The sequence below is a fragment of the Thamnophis sirtalis genome, unplaced genomic scaffold, assembly GCF_051295495.1.
Source record: "Thamnophis sirtalis isolate CommonGarterSnake01/CBP01778 unplaced genomic scaffold, rThaSir2_p1.2 scaffold_3, whole genome shotgun sequence".
NCBI lineage: Eukaryota > Metazoa > Chordata > Lepidosauria > Squamata > Natricidae > Thamnophis > Thamnophis sirtalis.
Genome location: NW_028261383.1, coordinates 38,614,398 through 38,634,825, shown reverse-complemented (window position 1 = coordinate 38,634,825; position 20,428 = coordinate 38,614,398). Strand labels below are relative to the sequence as shown.

At 40.7% G+C, this 20,428-nt stretch overlaps 2 protein-coding genes across 2 annotated transcripts in view; both read left to right on the top strand.

Annotated features, from left to right (window-relative positions):
- The first annotated feature begins 1,090 nt into the window (after positions 1–1,090).
- On the top strand, positions 1,091–7,961 carry LOC148047952 (uncharacterized). The gene is given in 7 exon segments (XM_087708737.1): positions 1,091–1,593; positions 1,689–2,453; positions 2,724–2,838; positions 2,965–3,032; positions 4,147–4,276; positions 6,063–7,809; positions 7,811–7,961. Coding segments are annotated over 6 exon segments (2,703 nt in total). The 5' UTR covers positions 1,091–1,593; positions 1,689–1,961.
- Positions 7,962–13,246: 5,285 nt separating this feature from the next.
- The window catches only part of LOC148047949 (uncharacterized), an 88,582-nt gene continuing 81,400 nt past the window's right edge, over positions 13,247–20,428 (top strand). Inside the window, 5 exon segments of the mRNA XM_087708207.1 lie at positions 13,247–13,311; positions 14,116–14,873; positions 15,151–15,459; positions 16,578–16,707; positions 18,483–20,369. Of these exon segments, the coding sequence (XP_087564333.1) occupies positions 14,382–14,873; positions 15,151–15,459; positions 16,578–16,707; positions 18,483–20,369 (2,818 nt within the window). The 5' untranslated portion in view covers positions 13,247–13,311; positions 14,116–14,381.

Genomic DNA, 20,428 nt, shown 5'->3' with positions numbered 1-20,428 from the left:
TCCCAGAAAAATGAAATATCCTAGGAAATATTGAAAAGGCAGAATATTTCTCTGGATGTGAAAAGAAACATGTTTCAAAAGACAGAATAGTTGCCTACAGCTTTCTGCCCATCCCCAGCTAATGGGCCATTAAGATGGCCAGGCCAGCCCACTTTACATAATAAAGACTTCTCCTCACTGCAGCTGTAGGGGGAAGGGATATTACTCAACTGACCACAAGGCAACTGAGAACTCATCACAGCCTAGAGAGTAGCCCCCTGCATGGCACCATGGGAGTCTGACAACCAGTCAGAATACATTTCTTACACAGGAACAGGAAACAGAGAGGTGGGACTGAACAGGGTATAAGAGCCTAGCAAGCCCCTTCCTCACCCCTTCTCTCTTCTTCTCCATCAACATTGAAACATGTGATCACCTTTTCTGTTCAGGGCTCAAGCCATGTGGCCCTGTCCAACAATAAATCATCTTTCCAAACAGCCTCCATGTCTCCAGTTTTTTCTTCCCCACTTGGAGCTGAACCCAGAAGGACATTTCTTTCAACACTTGAAAGTGAAAGAGTGCTCATGTGTGTGACACTGAAACAATTGCATGAAGAAGGGATAACAAACCTCCTCCTTACTCCGCCCTGATGGAAAATGCACCGTTTCCACCCTTTGCATAAGCACCTTCCATGCACACAAGAATATGCCAGCTGTGTCCCTCAGAAACGAGAGCCGGTCGCCCTGCGATTCCCCATTCGGCCACTGGAGGGCGGACGCCAGAGGGGATTTACCATAAGAGAATGGGGGAAGTAACGTCACTGGATCTGACGTCTCTATTTAACCCTTTGAGCTTCACAGGAGGTTTGAATGGGTGCCGGAAAGTCTTGAAGGGAGGAAAACTACAGGTGGGCAGAGTAAGTCGCTGTATGTGACTGTGTCTCCACGTGCAAAGGGGGAGGGGAGAACACGGGTTCCTGGTGCTAGAGAAGGAAGGGAGAGAAGCCAAGTCCCCATGCAGGTTCCGTCTTCTGAGTCCTGGGGGTGAGAGAGCCCGGGATCCCAACTTTCCCCTGCCCCCCCTTTCCACGCAGATGGCAGGCAGAGGGAATCGGTGCTCAGGACGAGCCGCGTCGCCCCAGGAACAAATCCCCAGAGAGGAGGGAGGGTCCCGGGGGAATCCTCCGCCCCTCCATAGCCTGGAGGAAGCTCCGAGGTCGGAAAAGGGGAGAGCTTGGAGGGCAAATCTGGAACAGAGAACAAGAAGATGGTTGCAAGGGAGGAACTGCAAGAAATTGTGCCCGCCTTCTGCTTACGTGCTGCAGGAGACTAGAATAGTGTTGGATCCCCGGGAGTTCAATTTCTCTTCGGAGGGTGAGGGAACCAGCACATCACTAACCCCGGTGTCTCATGTGAACTCAGCCTAAGTAACAATTGCTTAGCCAGTTTGTGTTTAGGGTATGTATGTTTTGGGAACCTGCCTGTGTGTAATTGTGTGATTTGGCTCTTAAAAAGGAAAACCTGAAGAAAGGGAACATCCAAAGCAGGTTTTTTTTTCTTAAGTGAACTTTCCTGTTTTGTTCACCTGTTAGAGTTTGTCTAAACCCCCTTGCAGGTAAATGTACATTTAGGCTTTTATAAAGCAAGCAGTCCTTTCTGAGAAAAAAGCAACTGAAAATGATGCAAAATGCATTTTATTCATTGTTCTAGGTCCATGATGGACGCAAGTCCCAAAGTTTATATCAAACACAGATTCATGTACAGGGATTAAGTGCTCAATGCCACTGTAATCCTGTATTGGCTCAGAAAAATCCTTCTTTCCTTTGGAATCTGTGTTCTTCACAGTTGAATCCACCACTTTCTAATTGATCTCAGATATACCATAGAAATTGGATACCATTTGTAATACTCTGTGCTGCAGCCAGAAAATTGGACAGAGGTGGCTGAAAGACTTGCCTGACCCATAACTACAGGAATGGTACTATGAATAGAAAGGTGTTTGGAGATCCACAAGATTCCCTGGACCCATTTGGAGTTGCACCACAGGACAGAGAAGGAATGAAAAACCAATCTTTAGCAAGTGAGGGAACTGGAAAAGGCCCTTCCGATGCTCAGTCTGGAAGCCATAGAGAGATCTGGGCAAGAATTGGGCAGAAGATCCTGGAGAAGACAACCAGCCTTTCAGATGTTGAACCCTGGAACTTCAGGAGCTTCCAATACAAAGAGAATGAGGGTCCCCGAGGACTTTGCAGCAGACTTCATTCCTTTTGTAGTCGATGGTTGAGACCAGAAAAGCACACAAAAGCACAGATGCTGGATCTGGTTGTTTTGGAGTGGTTCCTGGCGCTTCTGCCCCTGCAGATGGAGAGCTGGGTGCAGGAGTGTAGAGCAGAGACCAGCTCCCAGGCGGTGGCCCTGGTGGAAGGCTTCCTCCTGAGCCAGGTGGAGCAGAAGAAGGAGAGGACTGAGTGGCAGGTGAGAGACCTTTATTTGGGACCTCAGAAATTGTTAAATCTAATAAAGTGTTTTTGAATTATTATCCATTGCCTACCTGAGTTCTTTGGCATTCATCATATGTGGAGATACTCTGAAAATTCCTGCAGGACATATATTTTGTTATTTGTGATAGTCGTTCCTTTCCTTCTTTCCAATCTCACTGATGGATTCTGAAATGGTGTTCACAGAAAAAGAATCTTGATGTTTATTGTCCATTCATTCTTTTTGTTTCCTGACTACTTTTTCAAGTCCTTCATGGTGGAGATCAGAGATCCTGAGGGAATGAGGCATCCATCCAATTCATCTCTTGAAATGTTTTGCAGGAGGATCTCTCAGGATATTTCAAATCAAGACACAACCAAAGGTAATACAAGGCTCCCTCATTCCCCAGAGAGATTTCAGCTGTTTTATCTTCTGTAAGTCTTGCCTTTTTTAGAATATCACCACCTATTTTATGAATTATGTAGTTTAAAATTCTGTCTCCTCACAGGGAAGAATAGTAGAAAATTGGCAATTTCCAAATGTGGAGCTGAAACAGTGGTTGAAACTCCAATTCAGGTAAGAAGAGGAAATTTATTTATTAGAATTGTATTTTTTTTTCCTTCACAAAGTCAGAGGTGGTGTACATAATACTGTCTCCTTCCATTAATGTTTTTGAAGACCAGTACTTTTAAAAAGTGCTTGCACGTATCACCCCTGGCTTCCTTTTTGCTGTCAGAGGCCTTCAGGAAAGCCCCCTGCAGCCGAGAAACGAGATCCAGATTGATGGGCACTTTTCTGAAGGCCTATGACAGCAAAACGGAGATTGGGGGCAATATGCACAATTGTTGGCAAGTGGCCACAGAAGAAGTGAGCCGGCAGTGGCCACATGAGCTGCTGTTGGTGCTGCCGCCGCGAAGTGAGACTGGGAAAAACATTCCACAAATATAAGACCTAATGCCTCTTTAGGGGAAAAAAATTAAACCTGGTCTTATTTTGGGGGATTACTCTAAACCTATTCAAGTAATCCTTCACTATGCCCAATCTTTTTGTAATTCTTTGAGTTGGATTTGTGCAAAGGATGCTTAAAAATAACTTAATATTTACACTGGCAAATTATCATTTTTTAAAAAAAAGCTTTGTTTACAAAGTGATAAAACTAAGTGGAACAGATTAAAAGATAACACTATTAAAATCCAATGTGCCTTAATAGAAATTCTCAAAGTAGAAATTGTTCTTGAAAGAGCACATAATCAAGGAATTTTGGCTTGCAAAGTAAACTCTAATGTCTTCATTTGTGCCTGAATTTGGAGGCTAAACAACCTAGCTTTGCAAAAGGTAAAAATGTCCTTCTTGGGAAACTTCTCCCACTTTGTTATCTTCCATTCAGTCGATGTCTCAGACTAGAAGAAACTTCCTTAAATCCGAGAAGAAGCAGAAGCCAAATGCCTAGCTGAGTTCTCCCAGCACTTTCATGAAGGGGTTGAGGATAGATAGGAGTGCAGCTTCTTGGTATACTATGAGCCATTTATTAAATGCTACAAAAATGCCCCCCACACAGAGATTCTCACATTTCCTTACTTAGCAGAGCCATTTATCTTAGTTTATAGCTTTGCTTTGGGAATTTATAAGCAATAGGACCTTTTTTAAACAATTCCTCCTGGGCCTTCTGTGTACTCTCTTTCCCCATCAGGAGGGCCTTGTCTCCTTCGAGGAGGTGGCTGTGTATTTCTCCGAGGAGGAGTGGTCTCAGCTGGATCCTGACCAAAAAGCTCTGCATTGGGAAGTCATGACGGAAAATTACAGGAACGTGGCCTCTCTTGGTAAGAGTGTTCCCTACTCCGCAGTCAGAGGAAGATGTTTTGTAATTATAGGCTGTTTCTGATTATTATTTATTATTATAACCAAAAATGTTCACTATATTTCCATTTCCCAGTTCTATTCCTTCTGTTTTTTCCATTTTTTTCTTGCCGCATGGATAATATAGCACCTTTTTCAAGTCCAAAGTTAATTTTCATGTCATTGCCGAACAGTTGAACTGTGTTGAATATTGATTTAAGTTCAGTGAGGCTTTACATATATATATATTTAAATCATCCATGTAAAGTAGATGGTTTATCTTGCTATGTTGGCTTGAGATTTGGTATCCCAGTTTTGTGTTTTTGTAGGATTATTGTCAGTGGAATTATTGCAGTGGAATGTTGAACAGTAGAGGTGAAAGTGAATCCCCCTGGAAGATTCCTCATCTGATACTGATTTCACCAATGTTCTCCCCATTTGCTGTTAGAACTGTTTTCCATTTTTGCATATTTGCTTTAAAAAATGTACCGATATTTTTGCTGATTCCAAAGTTTTCTAGACAGGTCTTAATCCAACTGTGGGGTAATGAGTCAAATGCCTTCTTGTAATCAATCCACGCCATATTTAAATTTGTTTTTCTTCATTTTGCATTTTTAGTACCATTTTGTCAATGAGCAGCTGATCTTTTGGTTCCTCTTGATTTTTTATAATTTCCTTTTTGTTCTACTGGATACAAACTGTTTTCCATCAGATGATTGAATACTGAATTTACCAGTATCCTTGTAAAAAGTTTGAACAGTTGTTGGCAGACAAGTAATTTGGTGATAGTTGCTTGGTTCTGTGCCCTTTTTTGGATCTTTCATTATCAAGTGTGTTCGACCAGCTGTTAACCATTTTTCACTTGTTACATTTTGAAGCATTTGATCAAATTGGTGTTTTAGCCAGTATCCATGCAGTTCATCCAGGCCAGGTGCACTCCAGTTCTTAATCTTCTTTGCTTGTTTTGCCACCATGTCAGTTTTTATTACAATATTTTTCCATTTTGTTTTGTGTTGTTTGTTGTTGAATATCTTTGATCCAGAAGGCAGTTTTGTTGTGTTCCACTGGGTTTTCTCACAGTTCTTTCCAAAAGTTCAAAGTTTTTTCTTTACATGAGTAAACATTAGTTTGGACTTCATGACTATTATTATTGTTATTATTGTTGTTGTTGTTATTGTTGTTGTTATTATTATTATTTATTCATAAAACATGAAATTCAGTCAACTGAACATTCAAAAATGCATCACAAATACCACTGACTGGTGCTAATGGTTGATACGGTTTGCTGCCAGCTTCTAGGTATCAACTAAGTACATTCTTAAAATATACAATTATTGTTATTATTTTGCTATTTTCAGACTTATAATTTATGCATAATAGCAATAATTATTTTTGTCATGCTATTATAAGCATGGACATGAGCGGTGCAGTGGCTTAGAGGTGGAGCTCTCACCTCACAATCAGAAGGCTGTGACTTTTATCCTAGGTAGTGGCAGATATTTCTTGGTCTGGGCACAATGAAAATATATCTGCTGCGAACTCCGCCTTGGAGACAGGAAGGGCATTCGGCCAGTAAAGCCTCAGCTCCGTTCAGTTGCTCCGACTTCACCCCAATGCAAGGGATTACGGGGTCATTAAAGGGGGGAAATTATAAATATGCAAGCATGCAATATATTGGAATCTGGTAAATATCAGAAGGCAATTATTATAAATTCTGATAGATTGATCTTTTTTCCTAACCTTGCTATCGCTTTTATTGCTGTTCCCAAGGTAATAACAGGCAGGACCATAAAGAGTCTAAGGATTCCTTCCAAGTGGTCAGACATGGAGATGTAATGGAGAAGCCTGAAATTCAAATGAAATTCCAGAGGCAGAAGAGAAATCATTCAAATAATTGGAATAAGGAAAGCTCATCTTCCATTGATGCTCATATACAGTTTCTTGAGCAACCAAGAAAAGTAAAGAAAAATGGTATTGGGAAAGGTATAAGACTATCCAAACAAATATTAGATGTAAATGGAGAGTATCTGACCCAAGCCAAAGGACAAGATTGTATATACAAAGACAATGGAAAACAATACAATTGGACTTTCACGCTTTCTCAAGAAAATGTGTCTCTTAGATCACATAAAAGTATCCACATGGCAGAGAAGCCGAATAAATCCCTAGAGCATGGAAAAAGCTTCAGTGAAAACAAGACTCTTACGATTCATAAAAGGATCCACACAGAGGAAAAACCATTTAAATGCATGGAGTGTGGAAAGGGATTCAGCAAGCCCAGTGAGCTTAGTTCCCACAAAAGGATCCACACAGGGGAGAAACCATTTAAATGCATGGAGTGTGGAAAGGGATTCAACAAGCCCAGTGAGCTTAGTTCCCACAAAAGGATCCACACAGGGGAGAAACCATTTAAATGCATGGAGTGTGGAAAGAACTTTAGTTCCAACAGTAGTCTTTCTTCCCACAAAAGAATCCACACAGGGGAGAAGCCATATAAATGCATGGAGTGTGGAAAGAACTTTAGTTCCAACAGTAGTCTTTCTTCCCACAAAAGAATCCACACAGGGGAGAAGCCATATAAATGCATGGAGTGTGGAAAGAGCTTCAGAACAAACAGTGATCTTACATCCCATAGAAGGATCCACACAGGAGAGAAGCGATATAAATGCATGGAGTGTGGAAAGAGCTTCAGAACAAACAGTGATCTTACATCCCACAAAAGGATCCACACAGGAGAGAAGCGATATAAATGCATGGAGTGTGGAAAGAGCTTCAGAACAAACAGTGATCTTACATCCCACAAAAGGATCCACACAGGAGAGAAGCGATATAAATGCATGGAGTGTGGAAAGAACTTTAGTTCCAACAGTAGTCTTTCTTCCCACAAAAGGATCCACACAGGGGAGAAGCCATTTAAATGCACGGATTGTGGAAGGGTTTTCAGACAGAGTAGTAGCCTTACTTCCCATAAAAGGATCCATACAGGGGAGAAACCATATAAATGTATGGAATGTGGAAGGTGCTTTTGTGAACACAGCACTCTTATTTCCCATAAAAGGATCCACTCAGGAGAGAAGCCATTTAAATGCACGGATTGTGGAAGGGTTTTCAGACAGAGTAGTAGCCTTACTTCCCATAAAAGGATCCATACAGGGGAGAAACCATATAAATGTATGGAATGTGAAAGGTCCTTTAGTGAATACAGTCATCTTATTTCCCATAAAAGGACACACACAGGGGAGAAGCGATATAAATGCATGGAGTGTGGAAAGAACTTTAGTTCCAACAGTAGTCTTACATCCCATAAAAGGATCCACACAGGCGAGAAACCATATAAATGCATGGAGTGTGGAAAGAACTTCAGAATACATAACACTTTCACAATCCATAAAAGGATCCACTCAGGAGAGAGGCCATATGAATGCTTGGAGTGTGGAAAGAGCTTCCGTGAAAACAGTACTCTTAACTACCATAAAATGATCCACACAGGGGAGAAGCCATACCCAGTAGCCTTATTTCAGCTTCAGCAAACCCAGTAGCCTTATTTCCCATAAAAGAATCCATACAGGAGAGAAACCATATAAATATATGCAATGAGGAAGGTGCTTTAGCGAATACAATCATCTTATTTCCCATAAAAGGACACACACAGGAGAGGAGCCCATTTAAATGCACGGATTGTGGACAGTGCTTCAGCCGACCCAATATGCTTACTTCCCATAAAAGGATCCATAGAGATGTGGAGCCAATTTTCAAAACAGAGAGAGATTTGGGTGAGAATGTATGCTAATTTAGTGGATTAAATCTATGGATTTTCCTATTTAACCGACTGGACTCAGAAAGGAATGTTTTTTTTTTAGTTTGGCAACTGGTAGCCCCAGAGAGAGAGAGAGAGGAATATATTCATTAAAATGAAAGCAATTTGCATGTTTTCATTGTAATCATGAATGAATGAATGATCTATGTACCTATTTAACTTTTTTTAGAAATACATTTCTGCTCCCTGTGAGTGACATCTGTCTGCATTTTTAGAGGTGCTGCTTCTGCTATTAAATTTTAACTTTCATTTGTAACTTGGTTTTTTCTTTTTCTTTTGCCTTTTACTTTGGATGAGTAGATTACATGTTAATTGCCAGGTTGAATGCTGTCAAGTCCAATGCACTCCCTTGATGAACTACAATTAAAGACTTTTATTGCTTTCAGGATGAAACTTCATCTGAGTTATCACTTTCATCTGATTTATGGCGTGGAAGGGCAATGGCAGAGTTCAGTCTTTTATCTTGAAATGAAGTTATTTTAGCCATTTTTGACTTTTTCATTAGTTATTGAAAAGGCTACATTATTTATTTTAATTGCTCTATCAATTTTGAAGAACTTTAGTATTTCATTTGATTTTACACATATATACTGTTCCTTAATTCAAGAAGAGGAAAATTTCCTCTCTTTTTTTCCTTTCCTCCTCGTTTCATTATGGGAATAGCAATTTTGATCTTAGAAACTGTTGTTTGGGAACACTTTGAATTCTTTTTGATATTAAACATTGCTTAAAGATTATTTATTTGGCATGCTGTATATTGGCCATGAGGTCACTGAAGTTTATTAAGAATCAGAACTAATGAAGTATTTTTAGAACTACACATCAAACAAAATAGAGAGAGGGAAAAAAGAGAAGGGAAGGGGGGACACAGAAACAGAAAGAGAGAAAGAAAGAAAAATTAAAGAAAAAAAAAGAAAGTTAAGACAGGATTATAATGTTCAACTTTTTATGGAGAGTTTGAGTAGAAAATGCTCTTGAATATAGAAAACATGTAAGGTGTTTGATGAATTTGATGCAATGGCTAAAAATATAAAAACATAAAAGTTAGATATGCAAATGGGAGCCATAGAAGCCAATTTATCTGTTGGATTTGAAAGAGTAAGAATTTTATCTGAGAATCAGGTTTGTCAAAAATGCGGGAAAGGGCACTAACATAAAATATTTAATTAATGGTAATATGACCTCTTGATTTCTTACGTTTATAAAATACTACCTGAGTATAAATATAATGAATATAATAACAGTTATTTGGGAGGGGGAAGCTAAAACGCAAATATCAATGAAACATGAAACCTGAAATCTCTAATGAGACCAATGACCATTGTATCCTCTGTAAATTCCAGAATGTTAAAAGAGGGGTCCCCTGAGATGCAGTCATCGGTACAGAGGGAGGAGAGCAATGGAGAGAGCACATAGCTCTGAGGGGCGCTAATTACCTGGGTACTAGATGTAATTTTCCCACAGTACACCTGTTGCTTCCTATCTATCAAAAATCTGATTATCTACTCACAAGTATGAACAGGCATAGTGAGCTGAATCAGTTTAGGCTAGAGTGAAGAATTTCTGGAGTGTTGGTATTAAGCACTGATCTGAAGTCCACAAAAAGGACCTTTTTGGTCCCTGGGGATTCAAGATTTTGCAGGATGTAATGGAATGATACATTAACAGCATCATCTGCCAATCTATTTGCTCAGTAGACAAAGTGCAAGGGGTCTAACAGTGGATCCGTGAAGACTTTCAGGTAACCTCTCAAAAGTCTTCATGACTATAGGTGTCAGAGCAACTGACCTGTAGTCATTCAACACCCTGATGGAGAATTTCTTAGGAACAGGATGTTGGTAGAGTGTTTAAAGCAAGAAAGAAGATAAGGCGTCTCCTGTGATTTATTAAAAACCTGTGTGAAGATGGCGGACACTTGTTTGGCCCAAGCTTTCAAGCAAGAGGGAGTCACTTTGTCCATACTTTTCCAATCTTTTGTCTATGAAATACACCTGGCACATTTTTTTCTGAGATCACCAGAGGTTGGAGGGAGGGCGGGCTCAGGGGTGCAGATAGATGTTCGTAAATTAGCTACTGTTGGTGTATTTGGGTTGGAGTAGGTAACAGTAGAAAACAGTGATCTCTAAAAACCTACAGTAGAACACATTCAGGTCATCTGCCAGTTGGTGATTCTCTTCAGTAAGGCAGGGATGTCTGTTCTTCAGGCTTTTCCATACAGTTGCAGGTTCATTAGCTGAGAATTTATTTTTCAGCTTTTCAGAGTAGCTTCTCTTTTCTACCTTGTCAATAGTTCCTGGCCTGATTATATGAGATTCTATCTCCTTTTCTGTAGGCCTCCTCTTTAGCATGACAAAGCTGCTTGAGCTTTGTCGTAAACCAAAGATGATTGTTATTATATTGTTGTTGCCCAAGCTCTTGTTAGGCATACAATTGTCCTCAGAAAAGCTAACACATGATATCACATTATCAGTAAATTCACCCAAGTCCATTGAAACAGCTTCAAAAATATTCCAATTGAGCAAGCCACTAGCTTTAACTTGGCTCCTCAGTCAATCTCTTCACTATTTTTAATATAGGGTTTGCAGTTTTGAGTTACTGCCCATAGTTGCACAAGGGAAAGAGCAGTAATACCATTTTAATGTGGAATAGCAGTGATCCAATATGCTGTTGCCTCTAATGAGACAACTAATGTGCTGTATATATATATGGACAACTCATGGGTGAGGTGACTCTGTTAAAATTGGCTAAGACAATTATGGTAAGTAGGGAGTCTGGATATTTCCGTTCTCTACAAAGTACTGTATCTGGTCAGTTAAGAGTCTACATGCGCTGCTTGTGCAAACCTGCAGTGGTATATAGGCCCCAACCAAGATAAATGAGGAAAACTCTTGCAGAGCATAAAAAGGTTTACAGCTGATGAATATTGTTAATCATTACTGTGTTTTCCACAAAATAAACCCGGTCTTATATTTTGTGGGTGGGGGGCAAAAGATGCATCACAGTTTATTTCTGGGGGAAACACAGGCAAGCCAAGAGACAGTGGGACGGATTGAAACCTGATTGTGTGTCAGTGTGTGTTATAGCCCGAGTAAGTCCTCGGACTTACGAATGACAGTTCGGCAGCAGCTAGGCGCGCTTTAACCAATGGGGCGCGTCCTGCAAGTTGCCGGGCTGTCATACGGGTGGCTATTGGTTCTTCCGTCTGACAGCTCCATATAAAAAGCTGTCAGACGGAGGAAGGGTGCCGGTCTACTTCTGTTCTTCGTTCTTGCCTGTAATAAAGCAGTTAACTTACGGTTAAAAAAAATAATCCGCGGATCTAACAGTGTGTGTGTTCTGCTATCTGCCATGGGAAGCTGAGTGTTATTATCAATCCATTTGATGGTCTATTTCAATATAATAATTTAATAATTTAGATAAAAGGGAATACATCAAATTTGCATATGACACCAAACTAGGGGAATAGCCAATACTTTAGAATAGGGGTTCCCAAACTTGGCCATTTTAAGATTTGTGGACTTCCAACTTCCAGAATTCTCCAGCCAGCAGGGAGTTGAAGTCCACAAGTCTTAAAGTGGCCAAGTTTGGGAACCCCTGCTTTAGAAGATAGGCTCAAGATTCTGACAAGACTCAGATACTGGTCTCTATCTAATAAATTGCAGTTCATTGGTGAGAAAAGTAAGGTTTTACACTTAGGTAAGAAAAAACAAATACACAAGTACTTAATAGCTATATCTGGCTCAGCAACAGTAACAGTGAGAGAGTTCTAAGAGTCCTACAGACAACTAATTCAATATGAGCCAGTAGTGTGCTGCAGTTGCTAAAAGAGCCAATGCAGCCCTAGGACGCATCAACAGAGGGATAGCATCAAGATCACATAAAGTGTTAGTTCCGATTTGTACTGCACTGCTAAGACTACATTTGGAACACGGCATCTACTTTCGGTCACCATGATACAAAAAAGATGTTGAGACTCTAGAAAGACTGCAGAGAAGAACAGCAAAGATGATAAGAGACTAAAACATATGAAGAACGGTTGCAGGAACTGGGTATGTCTAGTTTAAAGAAAAGAAGGACTAGGGGAGACATGATAGCAGTGTTCCACTATCTCAGGGGTTGCCGCAAAGAAGAGGGAGTCAAACTATTCTCCAAAGCACCTGAGGGCAGAACAAGAAGCAATGGGTGGAAACTAATCAAAGAGAGAAGCAACTTAGAACTGAGGAGGAATTTCCTGACAGTTAGAACAATTAATCAGTGGAAAGGCTTGCCTCCAGAAGTTGTGAATGCCACAACACTGGAAGTCTTTAAGAAGATGTTGGATAGCCATTTGTCTGAAACGGTATAGGGTTTCCTGCCTAGGCAGGGGGTTGGACTAGAAGACCTCCAAGGTCCCTTCCAACTCTGCTATTGTATTTGTATTGTATGATTAGGGGACAGTAGGCTAAAAACATGAAGAGCAGTTGCAGGAACTGGGCCGGTCTACTCAAATGAAGTGGACTAGGGATGATGTAACATGAGACTTTCAACACAGATGAATTCAACATATTCTCCAAAGAACCTCTGGCAGAATAAGAAGAAATGGATGAAAATCTAGTCTAGAATGAAGGAGAAATTTCCTGACAGAACAATTAACTAGTGGAACAATTGGCCACCAGAAGTTATAAGTGCTCCATCCCTGCAGGTTTTTAAGAAGAGTTTTGAGAGGCATTTGTCTGCGGTGGCATAAGTCCTCCGAGGTCCCTTCCAAGTATGTTACTCTGAATTCTGTATTTTGAATCTCTTGAGTAAGAATAATTGTACTTGTCTGTTCTTTTGCCCCCTCTATGAAGGTATGAAGCTTTTTATAGGACTGTCCTTGAAAGTGAAAGAGTGCTCATGTGTGTGACACTGTCTGAAACAATTGGATGAAGGAGGATTAACAAACCTCCTCCTTACTCCGCCCTGATGGAAAATGCACCGTTTCCACCCTTTGCATAAGCACCTTCCATGCACACAAGAATATGCCAGCTGTGTCCCTCAGAAACGAGAGCCGGGCGCCCTGCGATTCCCCATTCGGCCACTGGAGGGCGGACGCCAGAGGGGATTTACCATAAGAGAATGGGGGAAGTGACGTCACTGGATCTGACGTCTCTATTTAACCCTTTGAGCTTCGCAGGAGGTTTGAATGGGTGCTGGAAAGTCTTGAAGGGAGGAGAACTACAGGTGGGCAGAGTAAGTGGCGGTTTGAGTGTGTGAGTCTCCGCGTGCAAAAGGGCGGGGGAAACAGGGGTTCCTGGTGCTAGAGAAGGAAGGGAGAGAAGCCAAGTCCCCATGCAGGTTCCGTCTTCGGAGTCCTGGGGGTGAGAGAGCCCGGGATCCCATGTTCCCCTGCCGCCCCTTTCCACGCAGGTGGCAGGCAGAGGGAATCGGTGCTCAGGACGAGCCGCGTCGCCCCAGGAACAAATCCCCAGAGAGGAGGGAGGGTCCCGGGGGAATCCTCCGCCCCTCCATAGCCTGGAGGAAGCTCCAAGATCGGAAAAGGGGAGAGCTTGGAACGGCAAATCTGGAGCAGAGTATAAGAAGATGGTTGCAAGGGAGGAACTGCAAGAAATTGTGCCCGCCTTCTGCTTATGTGCTGCAGGAGACTAGAATAGGGTTGGATCCCCGGGAGTTCAATTTCTCTTGGGAGGCTGAGTGAACCAGCACATCAATAACCCCGGTGTCTCATGTGAACTCAGCCTAAGTAACAGGTTGCTTAGCCAGTTTGTGTTTAGAGTATGTATGTTTTGGGAACCTGCCTGTGTGTAATTGTGTGATTTGGCTCTTAAAAAGGAAAACCTGAAGAAAGGGAACATCCAAAGCAGGTTTTTTTTTCTTAAGTGAACTTTCCTGTTTTTTTCACCTGTTAGAGTTTGTCTAAACCCCCTTGCAGGTAAATGTACATTTAGGCTTTTATAAAGCAAGCACTCCTTTCTGAGAAAAAAGCAACTGAAAATGATGCAAAATGCATTTTATTCATTGTTCTAGGTCCATGATGGACGCAAGTCCCAAAGTTTATATCAAACACAGATTCATGTAAAGGGATTAAGTGCTCAATGCCACTGTAATCCTGTATTGGCTCAGAAAAATCCTTCTTTCCTTTGGAATGTGTGTTCTTCACAGTTAAATCCACCACTTTCTAATTGATCTCAGATATACCATAGAAGTTGGATACCATTTGTAATACTCTGTGCTGCAGCCAGAAAATTGGACAGAGGTGGCTGAACTTGACCCATAACTACAGGAATGGTACTATGAATAGAAAGGTGTTTGGAGATCCACAAGATTCCCTGGACCCATTTGGAGTTGCACCACAGGACAGAGAAGGAATGAAACACCAATCTTTAGCAAGTGAGGGAACTGGAAAAGGCCCTTCCGATGCTCAGTCTGGAAGCCATGGAGAGATCTGGGCAAGAATTGGGCAGAAGATCCTGGAGAAGACAACCAGCCTTTCAGATGTTGAACCCTGGAACTTCAGGAGCTTCCAATACAAAGAGAATGAGGGTCCCCGAGGACTTTGCAGCAGACTTCATTCCTTTTGTAGTCGATGGTTGAGACCAGAAAAGTACACAAAAGCGCAGATGCTGGATCTGGTTGTTTTGGAGTGGTTCCTGGCGCTTCTGCCCCTGCAGATGGAGAGCTGGGTGCAGGAGTGTGGAGCAGAGACCAGCTCCCAGGCGGTGGCCCTGGTGGAAGGCTTCCTCCTGAGCCAGGTGGAGCAGAAGAAGGAGAGGACTGAGTGGCAGGTGAGAGACCTTTATTTGGGACCTCAGAAATTGTTAAATCTAATAAAGTGTGTTTGAATTATTATCCATTGCCTACCTGAGTTCTTTGGCATTCATCATATGTGGAGATACTTTGAAAATTCCTGCAGGACATTGTTTTGTTATTTGTGATCGTCGTTCCTTTCCTTCTTCCCAATCTCACTGATGGATTCTGGAGCTTCAAAATGGTGTTCACAGAAAAAGAATCTTGATGTTTATTGTCCATTCATTCTTTTTGTTTCCTGGCTACTTTTTCAAGTCCTTCATGGTGGAGATCAGAGATCCTGAGGGAATGAGGCATCCATCCAATTCATCTCTTGAAATGTTTTGCAGCAGGATCTCTCAGGATATTTCAAATCAAGACACAACCAGAGGTAATACAAGGCTCCCCCATTCCCCAGAGAGATTTCAGCTGTTTTATCTTCTGTATGTCTTGCCTTTTTTAGAATACCACCTCCCATGTTACGAATTATGTAGTTTAAAATTCTGTCTCCTCACAGGGAAGAATAGTAGAAAATTGGCAATTTCCAAATGTGGAGCTGAAACAGTGGTTGAAACTCCAATTCAGGTAAGAAGAGGAAATTTATTTATTAGAATTGTATTTTCCTTTTCCTTCACAAAGTCAGAGGTGGTGTACATAATACTGTCTCCTTCCATTAATGTTTTTGAAGACCACTACTTTTAAAAAGTGCTTGCGCGTATCACCCCTGGCTTCCTTTTTGCTGTCAGAGGCCTTCAGGAAAGCCCCCTGCAGCCGAGAAACGAGATCCAGATTGATGGGCACCTTTCTGAAGGCCTATGACAGCAAAATGGAGGTTGGGGGCAATATGCACAATTGTTGGCAAGTGGCCACAGAAGAAGTGAGCCGGCAGTGGCCACATGAGCTGCTGTTGGTGCTGCCGTCGCGAAGTGAGACTGGGAAAAACATTCCACAAATGTAAGACCTAATGTCTCTTTTGGAGAAAAAAAATTAAACCTGGTCTTATTTTTGGGGATTACTCTAAACCTTTTCAAGTAATCCTTCATGATGCCCAATCTGTTTGTAATTCTTTGAGTTGGATTTGTGCAAAGGATGCTTAAAAATAACTTAATATTTACACTGGCAAATTATCATTTTTTTTTAAAAAAAGCTTTGTTTACAAAGTGATAAAACTAAGTGGAGCAGATTAAAAGATAATACTATTAAAATCCAATGTGCGTTAATAGAAATTCTCAAAGTAGAAATTGTTCTTAAAAGAGCACATAATCAAGGAATTTTGGCTTGCAAAGTAAACTCTAATGTCTTCATTTGTGCCTGAATTTGGAGGCTAAACAACCTAGCTTTGCAAAAGGTAAAAATGTCCTTCCTGGGAAACTTCTCCCACTTTGTTATCTTCCATTCAGTCGATGTCTCAGACTAGAAGAAACTTCCTTAAATCCGAGAAGAAGCAGAAGCCAAATGCCTATCTGAGTTCTCCCAGCACTTACATGAAGGGGTTGAGGATAGATAGGAGTGCAGCTTCTTGGTATACTATGAGCCATTTATTAAATGCCACAAAAATGCCCCCCACACAGAGATTCTCACATTTCCTTACCTAGCAGAGCCATTTATCTTAGTTTATAGCTTTGCTTTGGGAATTTATAAGCAATAGGACCTTTTTTAAACAATTCCTCCTGGGCCTTCTGTGTACTCTCTTTCCCCATCAGGAGGGCCTTGTCTCCTTCGAGGAGGTGACTGTTGATTTCTCTGAGGAGGAGTGGTCTCAGCTGGATCCTGACCAAAAAGCTCTGCATTGGGAAGTCATGATGGAAAATTACAGGAACGTGGCCTCTCTTGGTAAGAGTGTTCCCTACTCCGCAGTCAGAGGAAGATGTTTTGTAATTATAGGCTGCTTCTGATTATTATTTATTATTATAACCAAAAATGTTCATTATATTTCCATTTCCCAGTTCTATTCCTTCTGTTTTTTCCATTTTTTTCTTGCCGCATGGATAATATAGCACCTTTTTCAAGTCCAAAGTTCATTTTCATGTCATTGCCGAACAGTTGAACTGTGTTGAATATTGATTTAAGTTCAGTGAGGCTTTACATATATATATATTTAAATCATCCATGTAAAGTAGATGGTTTATCTTGCTATGTTGGCTTGAGATTTGGTATCCCAGTTTTGTGTTTTGTAGGATTATTGTCAGTGGAATTATTGCAGTGGAATGTTGAACAGTAGAGGTGAAAGTGAATCCCCCTGGAAGATTCCTCATCTGATACTGATTTCACCAATGTTCTCCCCATTTGCTGTTAGAACTGTTTTTATTTTTGTATATTTCCTTTCAAAAATGTACCGATATTTTTGCTGATTCCAAAGTTTTCCAGACAGGTCTTAATCCAACTGTGGGGTAATGAGTCAAATGCCTTCTTGTAATCAATCCACGCCATATTTAAATTTGTTTTTCTTCATTTTGCATTTTTAGTACCATTTTGTCAATGAGCAGCTGATCTTTTGTTCCTCTTGATTTTTTATAATTTCCTTTTTGTTCTACTGGATACAAACTGTTTTCCATCAGATGACTGAATACTGAATTTACCAGTATCCTTGTAAAAAGTTTGAACGTTGTTGGCAGACAAGTAATTTGGTGATAGTTGCTTGGTTCTGTGTCCTTTTCTGGATCTTTCATTATCAAGTGTGTTCGACCAGTTGTTAACCATTTTTCACTTGTTACATTTTGAAGCATTTGATCAAATTGGTGTTTTAGCCAGTATCCATGCAGTTCATCCAGGCCAGGTGCACTCCAATTCTTAATCTTCTTTGCTTGTTTTGCCACCATGTCAGTTTTTATTACAATATTTTTCCATTTTGTTTTGTGTTTTTGTTATTGAATATCTTTGATCCAGAAGGCAGTTTTGTTGTGTTCCACTGGGTTTTCTCACAGTTCTTTCCAAAAGTTCAAAGTTTTTTCTTTACATGGGTAAACATTAGTTTGGACTTCATTACTATTATTGTTGTTATTATTGTTGTTGTTATTGTTGTTGTTATTATTTATTCATAAAACATGAAATTCGGTCAACTGAACATTCAAAAATGCATCACAAATACCACTGACTGGTGCTAATGTTTGATACGGTTTGCTGCCAGCTTCTAGGTATCAACCAAGTACATTCTTAAAATATACAATTATTGTTGTTATTATTTTGCTATTTTCAGACTTATAATTTATGCATAATAACAATAATTATTTTTGTCATGCTATTATAAGCATGGACATGAGCAGTGCAGTGGCTGAGAGGTGGAGCTCTCACCTCACAATCAGAAGGCTGTGACTTTTATCCTAGGTAGTGGCAGATATTTCTTTGTCTGGGCACAATGAAAATATATCTGCTGCGAACTCCGCCTTGGAGACAGGAAGGGCATTCAGCTAGTAAAGCCTCAGCTCCGTTCAGTTGCTCCGACTTCACCCCAATGCAAGGGATTACGGGGTCATTAAAGTTGGGAAATTATAAATATGCAAGCATGCAATATATTGGAATCTGGTAAATATCTGAAGGCAATTATTATAAATTCTGATAGATTGATCTTTTTTCCTAACCTTGCTATCGCTTTTATTGCTGTTCCCAAGGTAATAACAGGCAGGACCATAAAGAGTCTAAGGATTCCTTCCAAGTGGTCAGACATGGAGATGTAATGGAGAAGCCTGAAATTCAAATGAAATTCCAGAGGCAGAAGAGAAATCATTCAAATAATTGGAATAAGGAAAGCTCATCTTCCATTGATGCTCATATACAGTTTCTTGAGCAACCAAGAAAAGTAAAGAAAAATGGTATTGGGAAAGGTATAAGACTATCCAAACAAATATTAGATGTAAATGGAGAGTATCTGACCCAAGCCAAAGGACAAGATTGTATATACAAAGACAATGGAAAACAATACAATTGGACTTTCACGCTTTCTCAAGAAAATGTGTCTCTTAGATCACATAAAAGTATCCACATGGCAGAGAAGCCGAATAAATCCCTAGAGCATGGAAAAAGCTTCAGTGAAAACAAGACTCTTACGATTCATAAAAGGATCCACACAGAGGAAAAACCATTTAAATGCATGGAGTGTGGAAAGGGATTCAGCAAGCCCAGTGAGCTTAGATCCCACAAAAGGATCCACACAGGGGAGAAACCATTTAAATGCATGGAGTGTGGAAAGGGATTCAACAAGCCCAGTGAGCTTAGTTCCCACAAAAGGATCCACACAGGAGAGAAGCCATATAAATGCATGGAGTGTGGAAAGAACTTTAGTTCCAACAGTAGTCTTTCTTCCCACAAAAGGATCCACACAGGGGAGAAGCCATATAAATGCATGGAGTGTGGAAAGAGCTTCAGAACAAACAGTAATCTTACATCCCATAAAAGGATCCATACAGGGGAGAAGCCATATAAATGCATGGAGTGTGGAAAGGGATTCAACAAGCCCAATGAGCTTAGTTCCCACAAAGGGATCCACACAGGAGAGAAGCGATATAAATGCATGGAGTGTGGAAAGAGCTTCAGAACAAACAGTGATCTTACATCCCATAAAAGGATCCACACAGGAGAGGAGCGATATAAATGCATGGAGTGTGGAAAGAACTTTAGTTCCAACAGTAGTCTTTCTTCCCACAAAAGGATCCACACAGGGGAGAAGCCATATAAATGCATGGAGTGTGGAAAGAGCTTCAGAAACAGCAGTGATCTTACATCCCATAAAAGGATCCATACAGGGGAGAAACCATATAAATGTATGGAATGTGGAAGGTGCTTTTGTGAACACAACACTCTTATTTCCCATAAAAGGATCCACTCAGGAGAGAAGCCATTTAAATGCACAGATTGTGGAAGGGTTTTCAGACAGAGTAGTAGCCTTACTTCCCATAAAAGGATCCATACAGGGGAGAAACCATATAAATGTATGGAATGTGAAAGGTGCTTTAGTGTATATAGTAATCTTATTTCCCATAAAATGACACACACAGGGGAGAAGCCATATAAATGCATGGAGTGTGGTAAGAGCTTCAGAACAAACAGTGATCTTACATCCCATAAAAGGATCCACACAGGCGAGAAACCATATAAATGCATGGAGTGTGGAAAGGACTTCAGAATACATAGGACTTTCACAATCCATAAAAGGATCCACTCAGGAGAGAAGCCATATGAATGCTTGGAGTGCGGAAAGAGCTTCCGTGAAAACAGTACTCTTAACTACCATAAAATGATCCACACAGGGGAGAAGCCCCATAAATGCATGGAGTGTGGAAAGGGTTTCAGCAAACCCAGTAGCCTTATTTCCCATAAAAGAATCCATAGAGGGGAGAAACCATATAAATGTATGGAATGTGGAAGGTGCTTTAGTAAATACAGTCATCTTATTTCCCATAAAAGGACACACACAGGAGAGAAGCCATTTAAATGCACAGATTGCAGACAGTGCTTCAGCCGACCCAATATGCTTACTTCCCATAAAAGGATCCATAGAGATGTGGAGCCAATTTTTGAAACAGAGAGAGATTTGGGTGAGAATGTATGCTAATTTAGT